The sequence below is a fragment of the Ricinus communis genome, chromosome 10 (genome assembly GCF_019578655.1).
Source record: "Ricinus communis isolate WT05 ecotype wild-type chromosome 10, ASM1957865v1, whole genome shotgun sequence".
Lineage (NCBI taxonomy): Eukaryota > Viridiplantae > Streptophyta > Magnoliopsida > Malpighiales > Euphorbiaceae > Ricinus > Ricinus communis.
In genome coordinates this window covers 9,558,126-9,577,441 of record NC_063265.1, presented here as the reverse complement: position 1 = coordinate 9,577,441, position 19,316 = coordinate 9,558,126, and the positions used below count along the sequence as shown (strand labels likewise).

General features: G+C 29.9%; 3 protein-coding genes across 3 annotated transcripts; 1 reads left to right on the top strand and 2 right to left on the bottom strand.

The window, feature by feature from the left end:
* Positions 1 to 488: 488 nt before the first annotated feature.
* Positions 489 to 2,845, bottom strand: LOC8286489 (cation/calcium exchanger 2). The gene is made up of 2 exons (XM_002525635.4): positions 2,627 to 2,845; positions 489 to 2,508 (listed from the first exon to the last, which is right to left on the bottom strand). Exon 2 carries the CDS (start codon positions 2,338 to 2,340, stop codon positions 610 to 612), a length of 1,731 nt encoding a protein of 576 aa, XP_002525681.1. The 5' UTR covers positions 2,341 to 2,508; positions 2,627 to 2,845; the 3' UTR covers positions 489 to 609.
* Positions 2,846 to 13,470: 10,625 nt separating this feature from the next.
* Positions 13,471 to 15,889, top strand: LOC8286488. Its single transcript, XM_002525634.4, has 3 exons — positions 13,471 to 13,860; positions 14,331 to 14,592; positions 15,640 to 15,889. Exons 1-3 carry the CDS (start codon positions 13,678 to 13,680, stop codon positions 15,705 to 15,707), a joined length of 513 nt encoding a protein of 170 aa, XP_002525680.3. The 5' UTR covers positions 13,471 to 13,677; the 3' UTR covers positions 15,708 to 15,889.
* Positions 15,890 to 16,248: 359 nt separating this feature from the next.
* LOC8286487 (protein PNS1) lies at positions 16,249 to 18,563 on the bottom strand. Its single transcript, XM_002525633.4, has 3 exons — positions 18,142 to 18,563; positions 16,676 to 17,818; positions 16,249 to 16,573 (listed from the first exon to the last, which is right to left on the bottom strand). The coding sequence occupies exons 1-3, from the start codon at positions 18,235 to 18,237 to the stop codon at positions 16,439 to 16,441; spliced, it is 1,374 nt and encodes a 457-aa protein (XP_002525679.1). The 5' UTR covers positions 18,238 to 18,563; the 3' UTR covers positions 16,249 to 16,438.
* Between the last annotated feature and the right edge of the window lie 753 nt (positions 18,564 to 19,316).

The window sequence follows — 19,316 nt, the reverse complement described above, 5'->3', positions numbered from 1 at the left end:
TTTCTGGAAGTCTTTTTCTTTCATTTGTCTAGATCTTTAATGATTCTGAAGATTGGATTTTTAATTTTTATTTTTTAACCTCTCTTTTCCCTGTATTTAAGGAGTATTTACTCCAAGTCCAATCTTTGTGAGTTTTTCAACCAAGAGTAAAGCAAAGAATTATCTTTCTTAATGCTGTTTCCATGGAAGTATGGAAAGGAAAGAGAGAGAGACACACACAAAAGAAAGTGTGTTATCAGAGCTCCACTGCTACCACGGCCACCACTGACTAAGAAAATGAGCATACAAGCTATTGCACTAAGGTTCTGAAATCATGCAAGTTCTACTCTACCAAACAAAGACTTAGGTTGCTCTTATCAGCTTTCAACGATACTGCTCTCAGGATTCCAAGTTGAATTTTAGAGATCATTCTGATTGTCATGAAGATTGAAACTTTATAATTATACACACTTCCATCGAGTAGTGGCAAACAAGTTTATTACACGAAATGAACTGAAATAGGTGGAAATAATAATATTGATGATCATTCCCTATACAAGATGGTTGTTAGTAAGTGGAATTTATATAATTTCCAAGTCAAGTTACTGAAAACTAGGGAATTATGTACCTTTAAAATTGCAAAGATCCAAGTGTTTGAATTATCCTTGTAGACATAGAAACTAAGTATATAACTAGAAGCCCTCCTCCCAAGACTCCATCAAGCCGCATTTTTCTACTCGGTAAGATCATGAGTGCCCAAAGCAAGCTGGCCACCAGAAAGGTTAACGTCTCCAATAGATATGGATCTCTTGTGATCACAACAGGAGATGGGTATTGATACCAGGCTGAGCCAACAAGAGATAAACCCAAACCAAAAAGAATGTTGAAAATAGGACCTGCATAACATCCTGATATAGCTACTTGTGCACCTTCAGGACCACTGTTTAAAGCCATGGTCAAATTGGTAATCAAATCCCCCAGTGAGTTTCCCCAGGCAAGAACTGTTAGCCCAAGAATTGAAGGACTGACTTGAAATATAGATCCCATGGAAACTAATAGGGCAACCAATTCTTGAGCTATGAGATAACTCCATACCACACTCATTAGAAACCCTCCTGCAAGCCAAGGTAATAGACACTTCTTTGGCGGACTTGCCTTCTCTGTTGTGGCGTATGCAAGAACACCAAATGTCACCCCAAATAGGAACCCAATTCCATATACCACCATGCTGTTCTTGAAGCTGGAATTCTCATCATGAGGATTCCAAAGAACTGATAACAGAACTGGTGCTAATGTAACTGAAGCAACTGCGGTTGGTTTAGACCATTTCTCTTCACAGACAACAGGAATTGTCAATCTCCTTGGTAAATAGAGTGGCATCTCAAGTATGACAAGCAGCATGTGATAAGGAGAAGATAACTGCAAACAAAAGCAAGATTGCTTCATTTCTACTCCAGCATCAACACTTTCTAAACCACCTTCCTCGCTACAATTTACTTCCCCTTTTTCCATGCTGCATAAAATTGGTATGCTCAAGTCACTGCCATAACTTAAATTAGCATCCGTTTTGCTGATCTTCCCACCGTTATTACTCCAAAGCATATCTGAACAGTAAACAATAATGACATAGAAAATGTACATAGACAAAAACCCTATTGCATTCCAAAGACTGATTTGTCCATGAAGCAAGATGAAACCTAAGGTCGCAAGAACTATAAGGAAGAAGCAAACATCTCTAACAAAGGCATTCTTATTGACTCTAATCTCTTTTTGCTTCACTAGAATGCTAATGACTCCAACCACAACGCAGGTGATAAAGGAAGCACCACCTAGCACAGTATTGAACCCAACATCACACGTCCCACTACCCATAAAGGATACAAGGCTAGCAAAAACATCTGGGGCACCATTGCCAAGAGAAAGGAGAGTAACCCCAGCGATTATAGGAGACAATCTCAATAGCCCAGATAAGTTTTCAAGTGAAGAACAGAAGTACTCCGAGGCTGTATTTCCCAGCAAATAGAATAACACAAGAAGCCAAAGAAATAGAAGAAAATGCCCCAAAAAGGGAACACTTCCAAAGTTGCAATAGAAAAGGTGGAGATAGTCAATATAGCCTTCAGTGACACATGGACCATGGGATTTAAGGTAACGGCACTTGGCTTTATAATCTCCTACACTTTGCAAGTTTTTGCAGTCTTGTTGGTCGCCCCTGTCGTTTGAAAGTTCTGAAATTCTAAGATCAAGGATTTCAAGGGAATTGAACTGAATTATCAAGAAAACACACGCCACTAAAAGAAAAGAGAAGTTTAAGAAAATGACATATCTCTTGTGCTTAAATATAGAGATCAACAAACCCATTAAAGGAACTCAATCAAATTTATCTCTGAAACACAAAAGATAGCACTAATTCATGATTCAAGAACTGGGTCAGGGGTATCTAAGGCAACAGGTACTTGATCCAGAGCAGAGAAGGAGAGAGCTGAGGCAACCCATTTAAAAGAAACCAGTCAAAGAAAACTCCATTTCCTGCAAAACAAGATTAAATTACAATCAAGAAAAAGAAACCAACAAAATTTGTATCCAAAGATCAAAACTTTTTGGACTAGAACCAAGAAAACAACAGACACAAATTCAAGAAACTAACCACTCTCACAATACTTAAGAAATGTAATCTACAAACTTCAAAAGGAGTAAATTAATCTCCAAGCTCTTGGTTGCTAGTTGAGCAAACTAAGCAAAGAATCAGGACAAGAAACCAATAAAGCTGATGACTTTCAAGAGTTATGGAAAAAGTTTGACTTGGTTATAAAGAAGCTAGTCGTACACATTGGCTAATGGATTCAGGATGAATTTTAAACACTTAAATAATGGTATCTTTGTTAAGGGTGGAGAGAGAGAAAGTTGGGGCCTGCAAAAAGAAATAAATAAACAAATATTATTTATGTGGCAGTTGGCTAAGATGTTACTGTTTGCAAATTTGCATGAAGTATCATACAAAGGAAAAAAAGAAAATTGTTAATTTGCACGTGTGTAGATCTCTGAGTGAAGGAAGGAAGAACCTAAGATGGACCCGAAGTCACCTAACAGAAGACTCTTTAATTCTCTTACATATATCTTTTTTGTTCATAAATTCCAATTACAAAATCAACCATGAATTTGAATGTGAATTTGGCTATGTCCATTACCATTCACACTCCCTCGAATATTCATGTGCCTCGTCCCCACCAAGTAAATTATTATGTCCAGCTATTTGAAAGATAATTGTACCTTTACATTTAAATAAAAATATGCAGTATCAAGTGTTTTAAATTTTATAATTTTTTTATATATTTTTTTATTTATTAGTATATTGTAATATTACATAACCATTAAAAAAAATTATTTAGATTTATAATCAATATTGAATTGAAAAGATATATCCGAAAGAAAACAATTAACTTATTCAATAATATGCATTCAAAAACAAGACAGGACAAATATGAATTATATCAAAAACCCAACTCATGCGTACCAAAAAAATAAGAACAAAAATGATAGGCTTCACTGTAAAGATTCTACAAATGGAACTCATTTCTTGCATTCATAGTGGAAGTGAGAACATAAATGCTTTCGTCCTGAACTGAAGAAAATTTCCAATCCCTGCCGACAAAATTTAGCAACTTGATAAGCTTGAATTATACAATTCAACTTTCTTTTTAACTTCCATCAAAATTATGATATTCAATTCTCACTAGATATCATATTTCAATGATATTTTTCTTTTTTTTTTCTTTTTTTCTGTGGTTCTTTGAGATAATGGAAGTGTGAAATACGTATGGAAATGGAACACGTGCATTAGTTTGTCTACTCTTGCTCTTGTCTGATTCCTGTTTTATGATGTAAAATGATCAAGTTGTTTTACACGGAAATTATAGGTTATCCCATCAATTTGATTTTCATATTTTAATTATCTTGTTCCTTCTCTTAATAATCTTGATTAATCACATAATTTGCTGTTTCAATGTCTTTTCTGTTGTTATTAATACAATGTCAATAAAAAATGCAAATGTGCAGTTGTGGTATCAATGAGGAAATCATCACTTTTGGAACAACTATTTAATAATATTATTTTTGTTGAATTATTCTCATTAAAGAATGTGTTTATATTTATATTTAATAATCTAAGAACCATAATATTCATTTCACCTTTTATATTATAACTTTTGATCTGAGTTTTAATACTGATGTTAGAGATATTAATATCCTCCTCACTAAGTAAACGGCCAAACAAATTATTTAAGTGTATAAGATGGCAGCTGTCGATAGTTTGCAGGACAAGAAGATTGCCTGTGTTCATTCCCACTGTTACAAAAAAAGATTTGAGGGAATATTTAATATTATCCTGTCATCTCAGTGGGAGTCTTATTGCTGATGCAAGACAAGAGCTAACGCTTTGACATTGTTAAAGTCTGTTCACATTACAATTTATTCTTTTAAACCTACAGGAACACATAGAAGAAAAGGAAGAAGAAGGACATGAATTATGATATTGTTTAAAAATTAATTAATTAAAAATTCAGAAAAGTTCTCCTTTTCTTTAATCACAAACCTGAAAGTTGGGAATTAAATTATACTAGGCCGAAAGATCTTATGTCATCAAACTTTGGAAAACATGGAAAAGATTGCAGGGCCATATATATATACTTGGCTAAAGCCCTACCACATATTATATAGAAGTAGTTAATTACTAAGCAAATATGTACCAATTTCACATTAGCAAAAACAACAGGCGCAATAAAATGAGTGTGTTGAGGCCTGAGATTAGAAAAATATAAGAATATAAGAGTTGGAGTTTCTAATTAGGATGAATGCGCATGATCCTGGTAAAAGTTAGATAGATTCGGTTTATGGTCATTGAACTTCTTTCTGTAACCCGAGCTTAGAGAAGAAATTAGCTATTTGATGATGATAATAATAAAAATAAATAATAATAAAACCAAGATTGAATTTGCATATATTTTGAGATTATGGTTTGCTTTCTATAAATTCAGTCTCCTGAAGTATTATTATTATTATTATTATTATTATTATTATTATGTGACAGTTTTTAAGTTTCTATATTTGAATAAACTGATTTTTCTTTTTCTTTTTTTGTGTGGTAAACTTATTTTACTAATTTTTAAGCGTGATTGGTCATCGGGTCTAAATGACTAAGATTCTGAAATTTCCATAAACCTATCAAATTAAAGCAATCTGTCTAATATATATATATATCACACTAAATGACTAAAAACTATATACTCAACTTAATAACATATTAAGAAATATAAACAATATATACTTTAAAATAATTTTAAATATTTTTCAACACTAATAATAATAAAGCTTATTTTGATTGCTTATATTCTAATTTTTCTTACAATGATTTTTCTAATAATTTATAATTCTAAAATTATTAACTTATTGAATAGTAAGTATAAGACCGTGATTTAGAGATATTTGTAAGTGATTTTGGCATGAACGCAAGAGAATAATATACAAAATTTTCAATTCAATTGATGTGTTTGGCAATAAGCATAAGATATAGATGTTATACAATTAAGAATTCCAAATTGCTTCCTTTTCCATGTTCGTCCATTTGAAGGTTAATAAAAAGATTTGGATGTTAGCCTTATTAGAAGAAAATGATAGGATTTTGGCAAAGAGTTACTTAATTAAAATCTTCCTAACAAAGACAGATAACACTAGAGAGTAGATGAAGTTGGATTGTGTTGCCATATGCATGCCTAAAGATTCATGCCCACAAACAATATATATATGCTTTTTACGTCTTGGACATGCCTTATCCTCCTAATTAGGCATCAAGTGGGGGAGGCAATCCCAAACACGATAATGACAACCTTACACTTTGAAAAATTAAAATTATTATTTGAGAACAAAATCAATTGTTATATGACACAAATTCTATATTATATCACTTATTTTGGGGAATTAATACGGCCATATCTTACCCCTCTCTTTTCTTTTTCTCTTATTTTTTTTTTATTTTTTATTAAAGTATCAATCATTTTTGGATCAGTGGTGATTTTTTTATATTAATTAATTTTAATAAATAAATATTAGTGTATTTATTAAGAAATTTTATAATTTTTCATTATAAAAGTATTGAGTTCTCATATCGATAGAAGTTTTGTGGTTCTCCATTATGAAGGTATTGAATTTTCTTTCTATGAAAATGATGAAGAAAAAGAAAAAAAATTTAATATGCTATTCAAATAATCAGATTGGTCAAGAGGTACTTATAAGTCTATATATTACCTAATGCTACCGAAATTGTAATATATTGCTCCATCAATAAAATTAATGCTTATTATCGATAAATTTCTTTATATGTATTTGTTGATGTTTGATATTCTATTTTTATCTTTCATGCTAAAGTATACTTGTTAATATTTATTAATATAATTTTTATATTTTTTTTGGAAAAAAAAGACTTATTTTAAGAAAAATAATAAATGTTATTGTACAAAAAAGATTGTTAGATGTGTTGACATTGATTGTTATAAATCTCTATTAAAACAGAAGATTTGAATAGTAAAATATTGGATTAACTTCCTTAAAATTACCTGTTTAATGATCAAATTCTGTTTTTCTGTTATTAAAAACTCATAATAATAAACTAATTTGAATTCCTAAACTCTATATTCAAATTTGACACTGAATCCTATTTGCCACCTACTATCCTTTAAAATTTGATATATTCTTAATTTTAAAGATATATACATCAAAAGCTAATAGTATTCTTTTTTAGAAGTGATAACTCGATCGTCGAATGAGCTATCAACAAGATTTTCAGAGGCTGATCCGATCTTCGGAGTACTTACAAGGATGAATAGAAAGCGTCGGATGAGATTGTGCGTCAGTAATCTATGAAATTGTATTGATGAAGCAGTAAATTGTAATTCTACGGAAAGAACACTCCACTAGATAAGCCACATATATCGATTTTATAGATATATTTTGACGAGATTGATTGTTTGAATATCGGATTTAACTTTTTTTTTTTTCTTCACTGCTCTCATAAAGGAAAAACTCAAACAGCCATTTAATAAAAGACCATAAAACTTATGTAAAAGAAAAACTTAGAGTTCTCGTAGCGAAAGTTATAAAACTTTTAAAAAACATTAATAATAATTTATTAAAATTAATTAATAATAATAAAAAAAAGACTACAACTGATCTAAAAATAATAATTGATAAGCTAAAAATAAAACTTTGATAAAGAATTTAAAAAAAAAAAAAAAAAAAAGACGAGACACGGCTAGAATTTTATAAGATGTGGCTGCACTATGTTGACTAATTTGGGTTAATTGGAAAAACAATTTGAAATTTTGGTATCTGTGGCTTAAAGCTAACAGTAATTGAATTAACTTAATACAGTAGATCGTTTCATAATTGGTAGATTGAAAAGACATAAACTGTTAAAATATATTAATTTTTATTAATAAATATATAAAATAATTTGCAATTAACAGAAATATATAGATTTAGTGTCAATAAATTATAAAAGATTTTACTCGAGAAATACAATCTAAATACTTAATTTTTAATTCAACTTGTAATTAAAGAAAAAATGAAAACAGTACATACTCCGACAAAAAGGAGTTTTCAGTATAATAACAGAGCTTGTTTTACTTGTTCCATATTTTAATTTTATCCAAAATATACCTTCTAATAATTTATAATTTTTATCAAAAAAGTTATTCATTATTAATTACTCATTATGGAATAAAACTAACTCATTAAATAATTATTTATTATCAATTTATTAAATATAAAAAAAAATCGACTGTAATTATTACTAATTCCATAATTTATAAGTTTTCTCTTATTATAAAATCTTGGAAGTATCAAAAGTAAGTATAATATTGACAAAGGAGGCTTATAAATCAAGCAATAGAAAGAAAACTTTGTTGCTCTAACTCTGCCAACTTAAAAATGAAAAGGGCCTTAACTTATAAAAAGACACAACTGATTAATCAAGCAAATGTCACGAAAGAGATGTTATTTTAGTTATCATAATGTCAATAATGGACTAATTCCTCTGTTTTACACATCCAATTGTCTATGGTCCTTATTAGTTACTGATTATGTGGAAAGGGATGGTTCCCTGTTTAGAATGGAGAAAATTCCAAAGGTGCATCCTGATCCCTCCATGGCCATGCACCACCCTGAATGATTAGTTGAAATTATACTAACCCAACCAGAAAATATATATATATCAATTGAAATCTAACAGATTGAAAAAAATCAAAACTTTTCCAAATCTTTTACTGGTTAACTGAAAAATCTGTCAACCAAATCTGTTTTCCTTTCCCTTTTTATATATATACTTTTAACTTTTCCAATTAACCAAAAACGATGTGATTAAAAACTGGTTTTTTTTGGTTAACCAAACTAATCCTTAATTAAATATATGGTTGGGTTTTAAATTTTTTCTTTTTTTAAAAAATCAAAACAAAAAGGTAAAATCCTTTATGAACTGAACCATCCTCGCTCCTAATTAAGAGATTACTCTAAAAATGCATATACTTTAATTTATTGTAGGCTATGTTTCTGATTTTAGGTAAGAATTATCAAAATATTTAAGTATAATATAATTTTATTTAAAAAAATATGAAAATATTGGAAGAAATCGCATTTCACCTCATCCATATAAAATATCTTATTTTTATTGTTCAATTAAATAATAACAATAACAATAGTAATACATATGAGACTATAAATCGTATAATTTTTCATTATTAGTTTAATATGTGATACTGTCACATCCCAAAATGTAGACGTGAATGATCATACTGTCTCAAAAGATAATCTTTTAAGGCAATATAAGAGCCTCAATCCTATTATCATGATTTTTAAGATAATTAATTTAAATTTTATTTCATTGAATTTTTTATATTTATATTTTTATTTTGATTAATTATAAAATAAAAATTAAAAGATATATAGAACAAACAAAAATTTAAAGCTTAATAATACATTTTTAAAATCTAAAATAATAAACTTGATTTTTAAAATTTCAACAATTTACAAGTTTATAATTATAATATCATTAACAAAATTATACTCAAACTAATAAAATAAATGTCATTGTAATCTACACTCTTAAGTCAATATCTCCACTTGTTCAAATCATCTAATTATTTATGGAGAAAAGGTAAGCTATCACTTATTATGTAATATATAAACATAAACATAAACTCTTATTATGTATCATACATTAATTTAAATAATTTATAAAACATGTTATCAAAATCATTGAAATCAAATTTAAAATTCAAGTAAGATTTATAGCTACAATCATAATATGGCCTAAATCGACAAAAAAAAAAAATCAATAAAACAAGGCTAATATTATATTAATCAATATAGGTGAAACAAATATGTTATTGGGTGTAGAATATCCTATCTACTGAGCTGCAAAGTGTAACCATCAAAATACTATTCAAAATTATCAAATTTCATTCATTTTAAACAATATTCAATTAGCAAAACCAATTTCATGATATGCAATCATATAATAAAAACAAAACTAATCTATTCAACAAATTAAGCGTATATTCGATATGATTTTAGAGAAGGTGAGATAATAATAAAAAAATCTAATAAAAATGATATTAAGTGTTCTAATGGAGTTGAGCTGGTAATTTAAAATTAAAATATTAATTAGAATCATGTAAATTTTTATATTGAAAATATAGTATTAAATAAATTATATTTTTTAGAGTGAATAAAATACTCTTATTTGAAATAAAAATTACATTATAGGCTTGCCAAAAAGAAAGAGGGCATTAAATACTCATAAATAAACAAACAGAATTATATCACACAAAATAATTATTTTACGGGGCTTTTGTATCAATTTCCAAAACCTAAAAGTCCAAATAAACGGAATACCCGCACCATTTGAGTCGTTATATTTAGCATTATGTACATAACACGTGTTGCCCGTGTGTTTTGAAATTACGTTAAATTTAATTAACGAATTTTATCCATAATTAAACTAAAAAAATTGTCAAACTCAATACACAATTTTTTTACTTCAATCAAAATACACATTTGTATTTTGTAATATTAAAAAATCCTCTTCTTTATTTTTTATGCATTTTTATTTTACACACTCCTATTCTTAAAATTATAATCTTTACAATTTTTACTCGCTTTTGATTTTAATATTTCAAAATTTAAAATTTTATAAATATCATTATTTTATAAATATATTCTTATTCATTTGAAATGACATTTCAGTACAATCACATAAATTACTTACAAACAGTAGTAAAAATATTAAAGAGTCTATAATTTAAATTTTATGAAATTAAAGTTTTTAACTAAAAAACTAATATTTTATATAAATTTTATTATTGATGAATAATATTATTTATTTTTTATGAAAAAATATTTCTTTAAAACATCTTATGTATGTATCATGAACTTCTTGATTATAAGCTATAATTAATGAATTTCTGTTATATATTTGATGAACTTCAAGTGATACGTTGATGAACCTGTTGCTAATAGATGATGAACTTGTTGATTATAACTTTACGAATAATATATTATAAAATTTTGTTATAGATTTAATGAACTTCAAATAATACTTTAATGAACATGTTGTTTGTAGATTATGGATTTATTTATTACTAATCCATGAATACTGATTTAATTGCATGCATATATAACATGTTTATTGCGTAAAACTTTTATATTCATTTGTTAATGATATAAGATTTATTTTACTATAAAATGAATCTATTACATTTCAAAAATAAATTTATTTTTAAAATTATGAACAATATAATGAATCTGTAGTTCATATATAATGAATTTGTAATGATACTTTAATAAACCTGTTGTTTGTGGATAATAAATCAATCAATATTGGTTGAAAAAATGAAACTTCCATTCATTATAATTCATGATGATATACAGTTTATTGTACTACAAAATGAACTTATTCCATTTTTAAAATAAATTTATTTTTAAAATTATGAATAACACGTTGAATTTGTTGTTCATATATAATGAACATCAAGTGACACTTTAATGAATCTGTTGTTTGTAGATAATGAACTCGTTCATTATAACTCATGAATATTGATTTATTTTTATGCACATATTACATGTTTATTATGTAAAACTTTTAGATTGATCTATTAATAATATAAAATTCATTGTACTACAAAATAAACTCATTCCATTTAAAAAATAAAATTATTTTTAAAATTATAAACAACATGATGAACCTGTAGTTTATATATAATGAACCTCAAGTAATACTTTAATAAACCTGTTGTTTGTAGATAATGAACTCGTTCATTATAACTCATGAATACTGATTTATTTGCACAAATAACATATGTTCATTGCGTAAAACTTTTATATTCTTTTGTTAATGATATAAGGTTCATTGTACTATAAAATGAATCTATTTCATTTCAAAAATATTTTTTTTTTCAAAATTATGAACAACATGATGAAGCTATAGTTCATATATAATGAATATTAAGTGATACTTTAATGAAATTGTTATTTGTAAATAATGAATCCGTTCATTTTAACTCATAAATACTAATATATTTTTATACACATATGGCATATTCATCACGTAAAACTTTTATATTCATTTGTTAGTAATATAAGGTTCATTGTATTACAAAATGAATCTATTCCATTTCAAAAATAAATTTGTTTTTAAAATTATGAAGAACATGTTGAACCTGCTGTAATTCATATATAATGAATATGTAATTCATATATAATAAATTTTAATATTTTACATGATAAACTTATTATTTTTCAGCAATGAAACTGTTATCATATTTTTAAAGAAATGATTAAAGCTTGTAGAATCTGATTTGAAGGTCCGAAGAATGAAGAAAAAATGAAGAATTTTAACTTATTAAAAATAAATTTTTAAAATTTACAAATATACATAATCTATGTACGAGAACAAAAAAGAAAGAAAAAAATAAGAACAATAATATTATGCAGCAGAGAAAAAAAAAATGAATAACAACAACTTACAAGATTTAATTTAAAATTTTAAATAATGAAAAATCGATAATAGAAAAGACAAAATCAAATGAAACTGCTAAAAGAAAGCTTGCGATTTTATGTTAAATCGACAATAATAGATAGACGTTATATTTAAAATAAAACTTTGTCACATGTATTTTAAAATTGAGCTCCTTTTAGTTTAGTAAAATAACTGTTTCTCAAACACCGAGTACATAATGGGATTCATGATATAATTTACCCACATTATCCGTGATAGACGCGTCCCTCCCTCCCTCCTGTTTTCACATGGAAAACAAAACACTGAATATTGTTGGTTTTTGTTATCTTTTCCCTCTTTCTAATTATTTGCATGTTTGATCTTTGTATTGAATGACCTTTCTAATTAAAGTTGTTCGTATATATTCGTTGAATGAGATTTGGAATTGATGGTTCGTTTATATTATGTTTATATAATATATTAATTAATGATGCATGACATAATAAGATCTTGCTTTAGAAGTGGTCTTCATATACTTGCTTTTGTGCTTTACCTGACGGCCCATATCCAATATTGTTCATAATTGCAAACCAATTTGGGCCTCCAATGCTTTCTTTTCTTTCTTTTTCCCTTTTTAAAGAAAGTATGGATAAGCTCCTTTATATTATTATTTTTCTTTTAAATTTTAATTGTATGTTTAATTTAAAATATTTAAAAAAATTAATCAAATTTTCCAATTGACCAACTCATAAAATATTTTTAGAAATACATTTATATATGTTAGAATCTTAATAAGCTGAAAAGCATTGGATCTGAAACATCTTTCACATATACAAAATATGATTAAGTTAATGTTGTAGCTCTGTAAATTAAGCTACATCACCAATTTATAAAATATTTATTTCTCTTTTTTTCATGTGATATTTTTTTATTTCCTTTGTATCTTTCTTCATTTTTTACTATTATTTTTCTTTTTTATTTTTCATTCTCTAATAGTAAATTTATATTTTGAAAATATGTTAATGCTATTGATTAAGTAAGAATTTTAGTTATTTATTTATTATACGAGGAATTTTAATTTAAAAAGTTATTTAAAAATATATTGATTAGTTATATAATATAATAAAATAGAGAACATTTTAAATTCTACAAAGTAGAACATTGATCAAATAATGTAGGTAAAAGGTACAAAGCCTCTATAGTTTCACCTATATCTTGATTACATATCTAATGTTCAAACTATACCTTAACATATAAAAAACAGTTCAAATATTTCTCTCTAAGTATCGACAGTTGAGCCGTATGTTACATTTTAATGGCTAAGTAAGACACTTTGAAAGTTTCGTATGTAATTGAGATTTGGGTGAAAGTATGAGGGTTTATATGTATATTTTGCATTTTTCCGCTCTTATAGTCAGGCCAAATCTTGACCCGACCCATTAAGAAAGGAGCTACCAATATTTTCAGCTCTCTACATCGTTAACAACGAAAGGTACAAAAGCAAAGCTTCAAAATCTCAAAAAGCAATCGGCTTCTCCAAAGTTATCTCTCGTTTGCAAATACCCATTATTAAATCTCGACTCTGTCTGTGGGTTTTCAAAGAATTTGTGTTGTAATAGCTCTGTATTGTGTGTTTATGCATTTCTTAGCAACAAATGGATTCTGCAATGAAAATTGGGTTGTCAATTGGTTTACCCTCTTCTTCTTCTTCATTAAAACTTAGTCAACACAGCCAAATTAAGGTCTATTATGGATTTCAGTTCTGTGGAAACCGGTTCAAAAGGAAAACTTGTGCCATTGGTTCTAATGGCTCTGTTTCTTCCTCTGCTTCTCATGAGGTCAGACTCTTTTTTTCTTAGTTTCTTTTCTTGAAGAAATTTGGAATATGGGCAATCAATTAACTATAGAGTGTTAAATTACTGATATTTGTTGTTATGTTAATTCACTCCGTGGAACAGTTTTATACTGTAAATATTTAATCTTTAAATTTATATGAATAAAAGCTGGGGATATAATTGATCTTTACTTTGTTGGTACACTAACCTGAATCATTTTTGCATGTTTCTATCCAAATAAAAAACATCGTGCAATTACTTTTGTTTAAGGCCACGGAAATGCAAGTATAGCTGAATGAAAGGAAGAAGAGAATGCAACATTATCCAAATGAAGTTCTACTAGTTGATTTCTTCTTCCTTTTTTTTTTTTTTTTTTTTGTTTACGCTTGTTTGTGTATGAGCTCAATATTTGGTGGTTATAATCTCTTTGATGAGTGAAAATGCCTCAATGAGGAACTGTTTTTATGTATCAGGCAGAAGCAAGGGCAGTGGGAGATGCACATAGACGAAGAAGCAGCCTTGAATCTCTTTTTTGTTATGATAAGCCTATACCAGAAGAGATAATCGAGAAACCAGTTGGTATATCTTTAGCTGAAAAAGTAATTGGAGATAATCCTCGATGCGGTGATTGTCAGGCCAAAGGTGCAGTTCTTTGCACCACTTGTTCTGGTTCAGGCTTGTATGTAGACTCCATAATGGAGAGCCAGGGTATCATTGTCAAAGTCCGCTGCCTAGGTATTTGCTTCTCTTTAATTGGTGTTTGCTGGGCTAGCATATAATTTGCTCGTGTGTTGTTAACTAAGTGACCTCTACTATACTCCTATCTTTCCCAAGTTGGCCCTTAGTTTATATTTTATCATCTACATTCTGCATCAAATTCTTTACCTTGCAGTGCGGGAAACCAAATGACCTTGGTAATGGATTTGATGTTTTTTACTCTTACCATTTGGTGTGTAATCCTTGACACGTTTATTAACATATGGAATAGTGTACACTTAGGGGCTCTACTCACTTCTGGTTGTGTTTTAGAAATCTGTGTTGTATATTCTATTGAATTAAGACATTCATCATCAAAAGCAAATTTCATTTAAGGTACTCCCCTATACTAGATTTAGTTCCATTTTATGTCTCCCTTCAATGTATTTCTTTTGTGTTCATTTCCATCAATTTCTATATCGGCCAAGTTTTGAATTAGGGTCTTATAAGTGTTGTAATACTCTTTTCTGATTTATAAGTAGGTTCTACCTTAGGTGCCACCTTAAATAATATTGTTGAAAGCATGTGTGATCATATATGTAAAGTTCAAAGTTGCTAGGGTTCTAGTGAGTCACAATTTCTTGTGAACTGATGAATCTTGGACACTCAACCCAATGACTAGGTCTCTAAGTTTTATTTATTTATTTAATCATACTCTTAGAATAATCTAGGTATTTTAGGTATTCTATCATTTGGGAATTAAATATAGAATTGGCGCGAGATAAATATCAAATGGCAAAACCTGTAAAAGTTGTGTTGCTTCTTGTGAATTCTTTTTACTATATATAATGTTCTATAGTGGAGTACATTGGGTTAGGTCTAGAGTGAGATTCCATTTTGAATCCCTACGAGATGGAAGTTTGAATGATGATTTAAATTTCTTTATGTACGGGAGCTCAAGCAGCGATTGAATGTAATTGCTGCTAAGGAAGAGAAGAAATGAGATGACCTGATTGTTGGTCATCTTGGTTTATTCTTGTATTCATTAAAATAAGTATTCTTATGTGATATCCGTGGATTTTTTAGGTTGTGGAGGAACAGGTAACATTATGTGCTCAGAATGTGGTGGGCGTGGGCATCTTGGACCAAAATAACCTGCATGGTTTGCATTTCTTCCTTGGATTTTGTTGTAGCCTTATTTAATGTAATATTTACATGTTAAAGTTCATATTTGTTTCTGTAATTTTTAGATATTGTATGGTTGGATTTTATTCAAAATTTTTATGTATTTGATTCTCATTTCTTAATGGTATTCTTTCCCTATGATTCATGCTTATTTACTTGTTGAATGGTTTTATCTGCATTGAATTGTCGACAAATTAATGAGTTTAATTCTTGCTTTTCCATTTGTTCATTCACTTGGGTATATTGAAACAATGTGGATGATGCTCATGTTTTTGCCGTTTTGCCTTCCTTATAATAACCATCATACATGATAATGGAATTCAAAATTATGGCTGCAATGAAGTTATCAAGATATAGCCTATACATCATTATGATATAATATTTATGACCTGACCTGATATAGTGGGATTTTTAATAATGATCATAGTATATACTTGGTCTGAGTGAAATTTTGAAGATAATCTGCACCGGCCCTTCCAAGACGTACTGAAACTAAAAAGTTGGAGATAATTTTGGATCTAAAAGAAGACTCATTTCATTTCCAATATCAGTGAGATGGGACCAAAAGTTACCCTTGACAAATTCACATGGTGTTAGGCATCAATATACATTCTAGGGTGGTATTTGTGGTACAAGTTTGAAGATTCATTGTATTCATATGTCTGGTTTTAGTAACCATGTCAAAGATGCTTCCGGAATGTTAAGCACCGTATCTCTGAAGTTCTTGAATTCGAACTGGAATAGTTGGGTCAAACCGTAGACTCTGTGGATTCTCTGCATAAACCACATAGTAAGCTGAAACGCATGCCTGCGGCCATGCCATTGCAATCCGACACTGCGGAACAAAAGATTATGGACATAAAAAACTAGGTCAGTTTAATTTTATTTTTTCACAAGCATTGCTTAGTAGTTCTTTAAGTAGGGATCGAGCTCTTACCATGAAATAGCCTATCAAGAAGGCATAAATTGACACTTCTGTTGCATAGCTCTTATGAACTGCGAGTGTCCATATTCCTCCAACCAGGGTGCACACAGCCCCTCCTGCTATCCCAGACAGGAAACAGAATGATCCTGTAAGGTCTGAATCAATTAGCGGTTCCAACCCCCTGTTACTGAACATCTCCCATGTATCCATGGATGCTTGTACGAACCCCTTGTTATAAACTCCTACCTGCACAAAACCCCATCTATTCCCATAGGTCACAAGTGTTGAGGCTATGGCAGAATAGCAGTTAGCACAAGAGAACAAGAACTCGTCTGTACCGCCTGCAACCCGTTTAATCGCTCGCGCAGAGCCCCAAATGACTGCAAGAATAGGGACAAGGGCAGAGCCTATAGATATGCTCCCCATCAAGTGTTTGACTGTGTCTCTTAAAGCAACTCTTGTATCCATGTCTGCCCCACATGAAAAGTGTATGTACTTGATACGTGCGACTGTAACCTGCAATGCGTTTCTTATCACCTGCATAGTCCATGTCAGGCTTAGCAGGATCACCAATATGAAGAAGATATCTATTTCAGTTCCAGTAATGGTGGCTCCCCCTATCCCAGACACCAAGAAACTAGAATAGAAAATGCTTGTGAAGATGGCGACAATGACCAGTTTTGTATTTCTAGAAGGAGGGAAAGCTGTAGAAACTGATAGAACCTTGATGGCATAATCAAATCTGGGATTCACCCAACAAGAATAAAGGGATTGAATGACAGCAAAAACAACTGCAACTGAACCTAAAGCAAGACTTGCAGCAGAGCCAATCAATACAAGCAATATCCCAACCGCACATGTTAGCAAGGGACTAAACCAAAATGCTGCTTTTAGAGCTCTCGAGGGGTAGCGGAAGGTGATCCATTGCCAAGTGAAAGCCACAATTCCAGCACTTCCCGTGGCAGACAAGAGTGGGGGATACCATTTCTTGGGATGGAAGTGGTGGCTATGCGAAGAGAGGAGGCCACGGATGGTGAGGAAGATTACTAGAATTGCTGTTAGGATTAGCTGTGCAAGAAAAAGGACTCGGAAGAGCCTCTGGCTGAATTGTCTCGCCACTGTTGCAGTCTCGTTATGGGCTGTTGATTCTTGAACCTGCAATGAAGAAAGAGAGTAGTTTGATAAACAAATCAGAAAGTCAACTCGTTGTAGATGTCCTATCCTAAACATCCACAATATACAGGAAATTAGCTTAAGAGAAGCAGATCAAGAACCAAGAAGCAAGAAAAGGAAATGGCCCGAAAATATTACTTAGAAGAAAAATGATGGGTTTGTTACGAAAGAAAGGTTAAAAAACAAGAAAAGGAGTTACAGAATTTGCAGAGATTACTGAATCTTGATGGAGAAGGACGACGAAGGCAGAAAATAAAAACTAGAAATGGTGTGCTCAAGTCAAGGGAGAGAGAGGAAGAAAGAACCTTGATAGATGGAAATCTATTTTCTTGAACTTGAATAAGGGAGTTCTGCATATTAATAGCAGCAGCAATACTAGTGGACTCTATATTTCTTTCCATTGATAGCTGCCCTCTTTCAAATCTTTTAGTCAAGTACTCTTTCTTTGTTTAAAACAAAATTTCCTGGTTTTTCTTTCACTTTCTTTCTTGCCAACCACGGGGTTGACAAATCACAGATTTATATAATGAAAAGATTAAAAGAAAAGAAAGAATTCTCCAACGTAACCCGATTAATCTCCTTGAACAAGTCAAGCTATGGCTTTATACACACACATAATCTCTGAAGAAACTCGTTTCTTTGAACAAAAGATTTAAAAAGAATTGCATGAAACAAGGCGACTCCTACTCCTACTCCTTCACATGTCTGCAACTAATCATTTTTATTAAGTTTATTCGATCACGTATTAGATTGTGTGTCGATTTTGGTTTTGGTGATGTGGGAGGATGACATGGCAAGTAAAGAAGGTAGGTCAGCAATGGTGACGTGTTGGAGAGGGTCTTTGTGTGCTCTCCTCTTTCATGTGTTAGTCCTCATGATTTAGTTGAGCTTCTTTTATGTTCTCTATTTTATGTAGGCTTGTTTTAATTAAAGAAAACAAGTGAAACCCAACTCCTTTTCTTCTAATTCGAAGTATGTTTGTTAGGTTCAACTACTAACTAATTTTAGTTCTTTTGTCTGTGATACTATTAATGGTAAAGAGAAACTTGCAAGTTTACACGGAAATCTTAAATTATTATCTAAATGCTTGTTTAATGTTTAATCAAGAGGAAAGAGGAGTGATCGCGTTTTAATTAAATTATTAGGTAATTTTATAATAAGGTTGAAATTAACTTTTTTTTTTTCTTATCTATAAATTAGAATCGAACTCAATTGCAATAAGACTATCATTGAGGAGAATATTTTAAGCTTAGTTTGATTCTAAGTATTTTAGCTAAACAAAGACTTCCATTATAACGATTGACTTAGCAAGTCATTGTGAATGAATAAACTACTACTATTAGGTGGGACTTCTATGGTCTTCAGTATATAAGAAATTGCAAAGCATCTTCTGACAAAAAAATGAAGAAATCAAATTCCAATTCCAATTACATGATCCTCCAAAAAGTAAGTGCCATCCATTTTAATTTATATTAGCTGT